General features: G+C 41.8%; 1 protein-coding gene across 2 annotated transcripts in view; it reads right to left on the reverse strand.

Annotated features, from left to right (window-relative positions):
- LOC126469524 (transmembrane and coiled-coil domain-containing protein 4-like) overlaps positions 1-13,181 on the reverse strand; it is a 124,555-nt gene that overhangs the window by 26,736 nt on the left and 84,638 nt on the right. For both annotated transcript variants that reach the window (XM_050096643.1, XM_050096644.1), the window contains 2 exons: positions 7,841-7,977; positions 4,651-4,775 (listed from right to left, as the gene is read on the reverse strand). In XM_050096643.1, coding sequence (XP_049952600.1) covers positions 4,651-4,775; positions 7,841-7,977 — 262 coding nt within the window. The remainder of the gene's footprint in view (positions 1-4,650; positions 4,776-7,840; positions 7,978-13,181) is intronic.

Consider the following 13,181-nt stretch of genomic DNA (forward strand, 5'->3'; position numbering starts at 1 on the left):
CATAAGCGGGCGTGCCGGCCGTTGGCTGTATGACATAAAGACCGCGGCCATGCAGCTGCAGGCGCCACGGTGTGGGCATTAACTATACCACAGTAAGGAATGAGGAGGTTCTACATAAAACCGGAGAGGAAAGGAATATGTGGAAAACACTGATAAGGATAAGGGACAGGTTGATAGGACATCTGTTAAGACATGAGGGAATGACTTCCATGGTACTAGAGGGAGCTGTAGAAGGCAAAAACTGTAGAGGAAGACAGAGATTGGAATACATCCAGCAATGAACTGAGGACGTAGGTTGTAAGTGCTACTCTGGGATAAAGAGGATGGCACAGGAGAGGAATTTGTGGCACGCCGCATCAAACCAGTCGGAACACTGATGACCAAAAAAAAGAAAGTATTGTTTTCCTAACACATGAATATGTTGCTGTTTTTACTTTCTTTTTTGAGATATTATTGTCATAACTAATAAATATTGATACAGTCTGCGGAAAATAATGATCGCTTCTAAATAGTTACTTCTTTCGATACACTATATCTTTTTCCATTAACTTCTCTGTATAAACAAATGCTTATCAATAATTTTCCCAAGACTGCGCTCCACTTCATCAACTACACTTCTACAATAGTGTCTAGCTTCTCAATACGTACAGAAACATTGCTACCTTTCTGACATACAAGCACTGCAGTGCAGCAGCTCAGGCAGTCTATTCGTAGTTCTGGACGAAGACGCTGCATTAAAACACATTACCTGATGTACTGACCTCAGTGACCCTGTAAATAAACTATATAAACCACTGTGGGGTACACATAGCACTGCTCTTTCTCACCAGTCCATCATGTTCTCCAAAATCTTAATAACACTGTTTGATCTCCTACTGATTACTTGATAGAGTGTAGTCTCTTCCCACAGCAGCCAAAACCAACTGTGAGGGCCCTCTTCCCTGTTTAACTACTGTTGTACTTCAACTCCCACAAAAGTTTGGAGCAGCACTGCAGAAAAACATTATACATGGTGCTTGAAAATGCAGAATATAGACTGAACAAATGCCCCTCAAAAATATTAAAATGTCATCTCTATCAACTTGTGGAGGAGGCACTTGCTTACTCATTCATAGAGGAGAGGCCAAGCTGTGAGGTCACACTTGTTCCCAGTCCTGTAGTGCTGTCTCAGGTGACAAAGTTGCAAGAAGAGATGGATGCATGTGACACTGTGCCTACACACACCAAGCTGCAACAGAAGAGTGTACTACAAAATTCTGACAGACAGCAGCATTTACTACTGCTATCATGACTGAGCTGGACAATGTTGCAGAAGGCACTTGTAGATGTGTACTGAGGAGATCTAACACAGCAAGCTGCGTGAGAAACAGCACCACCAATGACAGGCAAACACAGCACTGCAAAATGGCAAGAGTCTGGAGGAACATCAGACAGGTAAACCATGGAGTTCCTCCTCAATAAAAAGTGACAGCCAAAACACCACAAATTCCAGGCAAATGCAGCACCAAAAGTGGGTGCGAGAAAGAAGCATCCTCTCACAATCATCTCATGTAGCAACAAGGGGTGCAGAAGAAAGGTTATAGCAGACAAGTGAGGGTGGTCTACTCTTGTAGCTAGTCAAGCAAATTGGCCATATTCATCAGATACAGAGAGGCACACTAAGCTGCAGTGCAGCAGCTAAGGCAGCACCTTTACAGTTCTGGACGAAGATGCTGACATACCAGAAGCCACAGCAGAGGATGAATCTCGCCCCAACACCCTTGACTTACAACCTGCCCAGATGAAAGAGCCATAACCACCATTTGTCATCTTGCAAGTGAACGGCAATTATAGAAGATTGTTGCAGCTCATCTCACAGTGGATCAAGTTTGACTTAGCGGTCAAATCAGCAGGAAAAGACCTGATATGGGTCAACCTTCGCACCTGTGAGGACTACAGGAGCACCATAAGTGAAATGGGCACATGCCAGTGGCTAGTTTATACTCAAGCCACTCATGCAGAAAAGGTGATCGAGGCTGTCTCTCACAGCTTCCTGCAGTCAATGCAGCCTGACTACCTCATATTGGAACTCTAGGAGCTCAGTTTCAGGTATGCACTGTGGTGCACATGAAATCCCCGAACACAGGAGAGAACAAAACTGAAAGTTGTTACAGCACACACTGGTGGTGAAGTTGCCCGTTAAGGTGGAGAACGAGAGAATCAAAGCTGTGTTACCTCGCCCACGTGGATTACCATACAGGGTCCAAAGAATCATAAGGCAGACTGTTCTGATTGTCATCTGCACCTGAGTCAGGTGTGTGATGTCAGAAATGCAGAGGAGCAATCTAACCGACGACCACGCCCGGACACACCATAGGGTGAGAGACTGGTGGGTGACATCACCAGTGCAGAGCTGCTCCTGCCACTGGACACAGGTGTAGCAGTCATAGCAACACCAACCCAAAGAAGAAGGTGTGCATGGTCCTGAAAACACACACTGCAGGTGCATACAGACAGCCTGCAAGAGCTGGGGATTCAGTACAGTCCATAATCAGTGGTGCAGGCAGAACACGAGCTCACAATCTCTGCCCCCATCAGCCAGAGGAGAGGAGGAGAGGCATCAGCTTCGCAGAAAATAGTGGCAGTGGCCGTTATGTCACAAACCACAACACGGCAGCCAACATCAGCTATGCCGATGCTGTGAGAAGTGGCAACTTCAGCAGCCTGGTCATCCTGCTCATAACAATGTTTAACCGTTTAATGAGCATGGTTGAAATCCTTTTGTGCACACGTCTGCAGCAATGAAGACTGCTGTGGAAACACCACAGTCACCAGCTGCCACTTTGTACACTGATGTGCACGAGCAGCGTGACTGGTCAGCCTGACTCACCACCACCACCACCACCACCACCACCACTGCCAGCACCAGAGGATGAAGAAAATCTGAATCAGGCATCCTGAGGAAAACCACATGAGAAGTCAACACCACCATCCACAGCACAAGGGGAACAAAACCTATGCTTTGTAACAATCCGTCATACCCAGAAGTTGAGGGGACTTCAGTGAATACTAAGTCATGAGGGAAACAGTCACTTAAAACTTCAGACCAGCTTGCATTGTTTCACAAATTTATTCATTCGGTATATGAAGTGAAGTACTTGTAAAAAAAAATATCTAACTGGCTAAGGAAGTTTCAATGATGGAAAACATTCATCCCTTCAAAAATATGCGTCTTCAAGATAATCAAAATCTCTTAATAATAAGCTAAGACTTGACATGATAGCTACATCTTGGAACCAAAATAAAGGGAAGCAATGATGCAGCCTGTACTGTCACCCTGCTTAGACTCGATTGCAGTTGTTCATGATTTGTAAATGAAACCATGTTAAAAATTTCAAAGTGTGCTTGGCAGGAAGTGATACATCCCATAATCCACCATGACCAGAACTATCCTATGCCTCAAAAACAAGGACTGTTTAAGGTTATTAATGTCTCGTATCAGGTACTGCTCTCTTTTGACTGGTTTGTGGGAAGGAGGCATATAGACAGTCATTTTTCCCTTGCTCCATCTGCGAGGGTACCAGGAAAGGAAACGACTAGTAGCAGTACAGGGTACCCTCCACCATGCAATGTATGGTGGCTTGCAGACTATTTACATAGATGTAGATGAAGGAGTTGTGTACCAGGCCTACAGATGGAATTCAAAGAGAGCTGATGGTGGCATGATGTGAGAGCAAATGAGATATTTATGCCTATCTGACCACGGGAAAACACTGTTGTGACAGTAAACTGAATCTCAAATTTCAGTATAGAGACTGGACATTGTGCCATTTCTGTACATTCTATTAATAAAACTTAAGATGAACAGTATCACGAATTTTCTAGTGCAAAATCTGTAGCATTTTATGAATGGTACAGCCGTAACTGAGATGTGAGACAACTGATTCTGGCAAATTGTTGCTAACCACAATATTGGCAATGAAACTGAGAAAAATATATTGAATAATAAAGATGTGAAAAATTGCATTTGCTTACAGCAGGAGTTACTAAAGCAAACATGTGCAGAAACAAAAGATTGTTGTCTCCACCAACTCTACATGGTTACTGTCACATGTAGCTGATCATCAATTCTTGCGAGGTCAGTAAAAGTAATAGTAACTGGCACACCATCCACAAGTGCTCTCTCTCTTGAGAAAATAAGAAATATGATAATTTTCCTTCAGATACCTTTTACATTGATATTCTATTTACCACCATAAAACTGCTTTTCTAAGCCTCTTAAAAATCATATAAATCAGTTTGTTCAATAATACATATGTTTCCTATATTTAATGAGAAACCATTTAAAAGCAGGCCTAACTGAACAGCTATAATAGGTCTATTCCAAAAGAAATTGTCAACTCCACGCAGATTCTTAAAATTCTGCACTAACTACTCTTTTCTAAACTGATATAAAATGTCTGAAATTCTGACAGACATATAGTCTTTTGAAACTGCTGAACTGAAGTATAACATAACAATTTTTAGAACTCAATATGTAAAGAGATTTATTCCCTGATGATAGTATCAAACAGAAAAACGAATACAGACACATTACTCCAAGGATTAAGGAATATCTTCATTACCTATTAGATCATCATCTTGTAAATTAATACAGAAAGTAAAAATTACCTCCAACAATATCTGTTAAATCAAAATTTTGTATTCTTCTATCATCACACTCAATAGGTTTCAGCCCCGCAACACTGTTAAAAACTGCAAAAGTTCTATACAAAAACTTCAGCAGCCAGTCTGTCCTGCAAAATAATGAGAGAAGAATTAATCTAACACCAAAATAATAAATACATCAAGAGACTACATTGTACTATACAAAGACATCCTTTGACAAATCGGAAATCATAGAATTTTTGAATGGGGTCTCCCTGCAACATAATTTATAATGTCAAGTTAACGACAATCTCACATACGACAAATTGGGTAGTTTCACACTTTTTTCAAAGCAACTTTCTTTTCTTTCATAAATAAATCAAGATACAGATGACACAATATTGATGAGAACTAACCTCTTCTTACTGTCAGTACATGGTATAATTCCACAGATGATAATGAGTCCAACTTTCTGTTGGTGTTTTGTACGTATATGAATTATATCTGCCATATTTTTGGGTGAAAAGCTGCATATGGACTCGAACCCAGGTGTTAAAGTTTCACCTATAGTGAGGTCATTATATGCCACAAGCAATTATTTTTTTCAATTAGGAGCCAATAATACTAAGCTAAACTGTGGGAAACATTGCAGCATAATAATCTATACATTATTATTTTACTTGAAATAATGCTTCTACTTTTACAGGGATAATCAAAGTTTTATTGTCACCTCAAAAAATGGAGTTACATAAGTAATTTTTTGCAGGTACACATCTGCAGCTTTGGTACACAATGAAATCCCTGTATCACAGTACCATTGCACACCACCAGATGAGCCTAAACAAAGTGGTGCAGTCCACTGATAAAGTAGAACAAGTCAGAATAACAAAGAACCATCTGGCAGACAATCTCTGTGCAAAAAAGTGGGAAATGCAAGAGAAACTGAGGCTATGGTGCTGAAAGACTGATCTGTCATAAACAATGTGTTAACAGAAAAAGCTAAACATCAGTTACGGATCAGTCTTTCCTTCCTCATATGACATTTTAAATATTACAAAGGTTAATGCTCACTGTGGTTTTCACAACTGTCCAAACAGTCTGCTTCACTGAAATAGCAGCAGGAATTTTGCAGCTGTATCAGGTCAGTCAAGATGACATCTTCAGCCACCTAATTACCATGGATAAGTGCTGCAAGAGCAAAGCAAGCAGTGTGGAGCAAACAGATTATGGTATTATGAGGTAAACTGCCACAGAAGCACACTATTGAAATCTCTTGATGAGGTTCCGGGAGGCTGTACAGGCTAAGCACCACAGGATGCTGTCTGAGGGGGGTGCTTTTGTTACACAAAAACACCCCACCTCATTACGTATCAAATGGTCATACACGGTGCAATTTAGGCCAATTAAATTTTGCCATTCCCTCATACTGTCCTGACATTTCACCCAGTGCCTACTTCATGTTTCTTTGGATAACGGTATCAGCACATAGCAGGCATTTCCGGAATGATGATGATGTGATTTTCGAGGTGGAATGCTTGCTAAATAGGTAAAATGAAGACTTCTACAATGGAGGTCTTCAACAAATCATCCATCTTTAGACAAAATGTGTTACATTTAAGGGTGAATATGCAGACAAGGACAGACACTGTCACAAAGTTTGAGGTCACAGCTTGATTTTTTTCGAGCTGACCATTAAAACTTTATAATTAACTCTCATAAATAATACTTACGCTTCAACTAAAAATTCCTGGTGGTAGACTTAATGCTTTACTCCTACAGATTCAGTTTTCTACAAACACATGCTCTTCTTTAATGTATGTGGCAGTTTTGAAGATACCATGCAACTTGATCATTTTACTTATAGATATATTTTTATTTATCAGTTTCTGCATCAACTGTTGCCATTGATTAAATTATTGCATTCTTTTGTTTCTGAAAATAAGCTTTTCATTCCTCCACAATTTTTCATTCAATGACTGAAGAAACAAACATCAATTGGTGGTTACGAAGTATATTTTTTAAACACACACCAAACCAGTTTTTTTTTTTTTTTTTTTTTTTATAAGCACTACCACTCTGGCTCATCTTTAGATGTATTACATGTTGTTGTTATTCAGAACAGCACCTGCCTCCTGGTTATCAATATACATTAAAAATACTTTGTGTAGTCACTGGGTGTCATGTCATGACAATATGAGGACGCCAAAATTTTATAGCCAAAACAGCAGAGTGTATGAATGTTCAATGCACTACAATGATATAAAAAAAAACCTCTTTCCTGTAGAGCTAAAAATGTTAGTAAAGACCACACTACTTCCAATTCTCATTTACAGTACTACAGAAAAACTTTTGCCACAAAGTCATATACATTCATGTTGATGATGACACAAATTGGATTTATGTTTTTCACCACACTACTACACATCTGTTAGGTGTGGGCAGGCATAGGAGTTACTCATACTTTGGAATTTCACACTCTAAAGTAGCTGCTCTATAACAGTTTTACAAGACATATTTCCTTTATTATTTTTGCTGACACTCTTAAAGTTTAAAATGTACTTCATACTAATAGTAATGGATCAATATTAGTCCTAATATGTTTGGTCAGTATTTTATTATTACCTATCATAATAAATACTTTCTTTTCTTTCTTTCTTTTTTTCCCCAAAGAACATTCATTTCTTTTGGCTGGGAAGGTTGCTACATTCAATTTTAAACAGTAAAGTTTACACAGATATGCATGTTAAGCTACTGATAATGGCCTACAGTCTTTAACTAATTTTTTTTTTAAAAAAGAAGTTAAACCAAACAACTGATGAAGTTTGAATAAGTGTATTTCCAATTCAGTATACTGAAACAATTAACCATTCCCCATTTCTTTTAATTAATGTGTGTGTGTGTGTGTGTGTGTGTGTGTGTGAGAGAGAGAGAGAGAGAGAGAGAGAGAGAGAGAGAGAGAGAGAGAGAGAATGGGGGAGAAGAAAACCATACAAAGAGTGTCAATTTGAACTGATATTGAAATTACACAAGTTTCAGACAAAAACTTGTCATTTCCTTGGGCTTAAAGCTAAAGAGTTACGGACAAGAAATGTGACTAGTAGTTATTATGATACATTAAATAACAGTTCCAAAGTTTTTGACTAGTGTAACAATTTTCACTTTAACAACACAAAACAAAGTGTAAAATAATTATAACAATTACAAAGAGACTTACTTGCAGTACCCATTTATAATTTTCCCTGAAACTACTCTTGACAGTTTCTTCCATTCTTTTGGATTGTCTGTTGCCGGTGTTCCAAGCATTATGGCATCCTGCACAATTCCTTCACATCCTTTTCTCCCGGACATTTCCTAAAAGAAGTAAACAATATGTATACAGTCAACTCTGTACCATGGATATAAAAGAAGAATGGTGACAAAGTGTAGGAGATGACCCTCAAGAGAGAGAAAAATTGGCCAAGTTTTACTGAATGTATGCCTGCAAATACATTATTTCCATGTCAGAGGCCATTTTATTCACAGAGAGCAGAGCCCTGAACAGAGCCTATCAGAAGTTGACATATTTTCAATCATTGCATGGGAATGGTATTGTTATCCATGGCAGTAGTGCCCTCACGACACTAGCAGCAGCATTACTTTCCATCACTTCCACTCCTGTTTCCAACTGCCTTCAAATGCATACGTGTACTAGACAATAAAATATGAAATAGGCAAACATGGTTTTAGCATACAGACAAACAAACAATACAGTAATGAATGAGTGATGGCGTAACTACCTCGAGCAATTAAACAGAGAACCGACTCGTGGAGATAACATCTTGGACCTACTGATAACAAACAGACCTGAACTTTTCGACTCTGTAAGTGCAGAACAGGGAATCAGTGATCATAAGGCCGTTGCAGCATCCCTGAATATGGAAGTTAATAGGAATATAAAAAAAGGGAGGAAGGTTTATCTGTTTAGCAAGAATAATAGAAGGCATATTTCAGACTACCTAACAGATCAAAACAAAAATTTCTGTTCCAACACTGACAATGTTGAGTGTTTATGGAAAAAGTTCAAGCCAATCATAAAATGCGTTTTAGACAGGTACGTGCCGAGTAAAACTGTGAGGGACGGGAAAAACCCACTGTGGTTCAACAACAAAGTTAGGAAACTACTGCGAAAGCAAAGAGAGCTTCACTCCAAGTTTAAACACAGCCAAAACCTCTCAGACAAACAGAAGCTAAACGATGTCAAAGTTAGCGTAATGAGGGCTATGCGTGAAGCGTTCAGTGAATTCGAAAGTAAAATTCTATGTACCGACTTGACAGAAAATCCTAGGAAGTTCTGGTCTTACGTTAAATCAGTAAGTGGCTCGAAACAGCATATCCAGACACTCCGGAATGATGATGGCATTGAAACAGAGGATGACACGCGTAAAGCTGAAATACTAAACACCTTTTTCCAATGCTGTTTCACAGAGGAAGACCGCACTGCAGTTCCTTCTCTAAATCCTCGCACAAACAAAAAAATGGCTGACATCGAAATAAGTGTCCAAGGAATAGAAAAGCAACTGGAATCACTCAACAGAGGAAAGTTCACTGGACCTGGCGGGATACCAATTCGATTCTACACAGAGTACGCGAAAGAACTTGCCCCCCTTCTAACAGCCGTGTACTGCAAGTCTCTAGAGGAACGGAAGGTTCCAGATGGTTGGAAAAGAGCACAGGTAGTCCCAGTCTTCAAGAAGGGTCATCGAGCAGATGCGCAAAACTATAGACCTATATCTCTGACGTCGATCTGTTGTAGAATTTTAGAACATGTTTTTTGCTCGTGTATCACGTTGTTTTTGGAAACCCAGAATCTACTCTGTAGGAATCAACACGGATTCCGGAAACAGCGATTGTTTGAGACCCAACTCGCTTTATTTGTTCATGAGACCCAGAAAATATTAGATACAGGCTCCCAGGTAGATGCTATTTTCCTTGACTTCTGGAAGGCGTTCGATACAGTTCCGCACTGTCGCCTGATAAACAAAGTAAGAGCCTACGGAATATCTGACCAGCTGTGTGGCTGGATTGAAGAGTTTTTAGCAAACAGAACACAGCATGTTGTTATCAATGGAGAGACATCTACAGACATTAAAGTAACCTCTGGCGTGCCACAGGGGAGTGTTATGGGACCATTGCTTTTCACAATATATATAAATGACCTAGTAGATAGTGTCGGAAGTTCCATGCGGCTTTTCGTGGATGATGCTGTAGTATACAGAGAAGTTGCAGCATTAGAAAATTGTAGCGAAATGCAGGAAGATCTGCAGCGGATAGGCACTTCGTGCAGGGAGTGGCAACTGTCCCTTAACATAGATAAATGTAATGTATTGCAAATACATAGAAAGAAGGATCCTGTATTGTATGATTATATGATAGCGGAACAAACACTGGTAGCAGTTACTTCTGTAAAATATCTGGGAGTATGGGTGCGGAATGATTTGAAGTGGAATGATCATATAAAATTAATTGTTGGTAAGGCAGGTACCAGGTTGAGATTCAGTGGGAGAGTCCTTAGAAAATGTAGTCCATCAACAAAGGAGGTGGCTTACAAAACACTCGTCCGGCCTATACTTGAGTATTGCTCGTCAGTGTGGGATCCGTACCAGATCGGGTTGACGGAGGAGATAGAGAAGATCCAAAGAAGAGCGGCGCGTTTTGTCACAGGGTTATTTAGTAACTGTGATAGTGTTACGGAGATGTTTAGCAGACTCAAGTGGCAGACTCTGCAAGAGAGGCGCTCTGCATCGCGGTGTAGCTTGCTCGCCAGGTTTCGAGAGGGTGCGTTTCTGGATGAGGTATCGAATATATTGCTTCCCCCTACTTATACCTCCCGAGGAGATCACGAATGTAAAATTAGAGAGATTCGAGTGTGCATGGAGGCTTTCAGACAGTCGTTCTTCCCGCGAACCATACGCGACTGGAACAGAAAAGAAAGGTAATGACAGTGGCACGTAAAGTGCCCTCCGCCACACACCGTTGGGTGGCTTGCGGAGTGTAAATGTAGATGTAAATGTAGAACTATAGGAGGTAAAATATTCCCATAAAAATTTATTTGTTCCTTAACTCTTCAGTAATTTTCTACTGCAGTTTATCCTTACGGTATAAAAATAATCTACACTCCTGGAAATGGAAAAAAGAACACATTGACACCGGTGTGTCAGACCCACCATACTTGCTCCGGACACTGCGAGAGGGCTGTACAAGCAATGATCACACGCACGGCACAGAGGACACACCAGGAACCGCGGTGTTGGCCGTCGAATGGCGCTAGCTGCGCAGCATTTGTGCACCGCTGCCGTCAGTGTCAGCCAGTTTGCCGTGGCATACAGAGCTCCATCGCAGTCTTTAACACTGGTAGCATGCCGCGACAGCGTGGACGTGAACCGTATGTGCAGTTGACGGACTTTGAGCGAGGGCGTATAGTGGGCATGCGGGAGGCCGGGTGGAGGTACCGCCGAATTGCTCAACACGTGGGGCGTGAGGTCTCCACAGTACATCGATGTTGTCGCCAGTGGTCGGCGGAAGGTGCACGTGCCTGTCGACCTGGGACCGGACCGCAGCGACGCACGGATGCACGCCAAGACCGTAGGATCCTACGCAGTGCCGTAGGGGACCGCACCGCCACTTCCCAGCAAATTAGGGACACTGTTGCTCCTGGGGTATTGGCGAGGACCATTCGCAACCGTCTCCATGAAGCTGGGCTACGGTCCCGCACACCGTTAGGCCATCTTCCGCTCACGCCCCAACATCGTGCAGCCCGCCTCCAGTGGTGTCGCGACAGGCGTGAATGGAGGGACGAATGGAGACGTGTCGTCTTCAGCGATGAGAGTCGCTTCTGCCTTGGTGCCAATGATGGTCGTATGCGTGTTTGGCGCCGTGCAGGTGAGCGCCACAATCAGGACTGCATACGACCGAGGCACACAGGGCCAACACCCGGCATCATGGTGTGGGGAGCGATCTCCTACACTGGCCGTACACCACTGGTGATCGTCGAGGGGACACTGAATAGTGCACGGTACATCCAAACAGTAATCGAACCCATCGTTCTACCATTCCTAGACCGGCAAGGGAACTTGCTGTTCCAACAGGACAATGCACGTCCGCATGTATCCCGTGCCACCCAACGTGCTCTAGAAGGTGTAAGTCAACTACCCTGGCCAGCAAGATCTCCGGATCTGTCCCCCATTGAGCATGTTTGGGACTGGATGAAGCGTCGTCTCACGCGGTCTGCACGTCCAGCACGAACGCTGGTCCAACTGAGGCACCAGGTGGAAATGGCATGGCAAGCCATTCCACAGGACTACATCCAGCATCTCTACGATCGTCTCCATGGGAGAATAGCAGCCTGCATTGCTGCGAAAGGTGGATATACACTGTACTAGTGCCGACATTGTGCATGCTCTGTTGCCTGTGTCTATGTGCCTGTGGTTCTGTCAGTGTGATCATGTGATGTATCTGACCCCAGGAATGTGTCAATAAAGTTTCCCCTTCCTGGGATAATGAATTCACGGTGTTCTTATTTCAATTTCCAGGAGTTTATATAAGGAAAATATATCTTAAGTTAACACACAGGACAATGGTCACCACTTGACAAATGCTGGGAGCAAAACATGAAGGAATTTGCTTCATTCCATTATGCAGAAAGTTAACACGTTAAAATAACAGTAGTATCAGTAACAAACAGAAGACACGACAAAAAGACAGCTACACAAGTAAGCTTTTGGCCAGAAGGCTTTCTTCTGCAGTACACAACTCCCACCCACCACACACACACACACACACACACACACACACACACACACAGTGAGTGATCACTGTCTCTGGCCTTAGCAGCCAGAGGAAGTGGTCGCACGCGTGCGTGCAGCGGTGTGTGTGTTAGTTTACTTCTGTGCTTTTGTGTCAATCTGTTTCATGCATAAATGATAATACCTGAACCACATGGAGATTCACTGCATGGTTACTACTATCACCATTTCTGGTCAAAACTGAACTTTTGCCTTAACAGAGAGAGACAACTGACACATCAACATATAAAAACTAACAGTTACAATAAGGCAACTTCTTACAGGAAACTGGCTTATGCCTTACCAAATTTATACATCACAACAACACACAATAATTTAAACAAATACATGAGGAATCTAACGATCATAGGTAACTAAAATTATCCATGAAATGGTATAACTGCCACTATGTGGAATGATCTCAGTCATGACAACATAGATACATGTGATACACATAGTGCGCCAGTACAAGACTACTTACAGTGAGCCTGCACATCACCTATATCGGCAAAAAAAAGTGGTTGTAAAATTGTGTTTTATGGTTGTTGGTACACACCACTTGAGTCATGTAGCAAAGCAGAGTGGCACGGTGGACACAATCAATGCAACATGAGCCAGGAGTGAAATATCGCTCCTAGAGTAATTTCAGAACTGTGGAAATGATTCCATGAGGGAGGAAATATTTAGTGGTAGTATGAGCAAATGTGACCCTCTGATACAACCCAGCACTGAAAC

Source organism: Schistocerca serialis, chromosome 3, assembly GCF_023864345.2.
Source record: "Schistocerca serialis cubense isolate TAMUIC-IGC-003099 chromosome 3, iqSchSeri2.2, whole genome shotgun sequence".
In the NCBI taxonomy this organism is placed as follows: Eukaryota; Metazoa; Arthropoda; class Insecta; order Orthoptera; family Acrididae; genus Schistocerca; species Schistocerca serialis.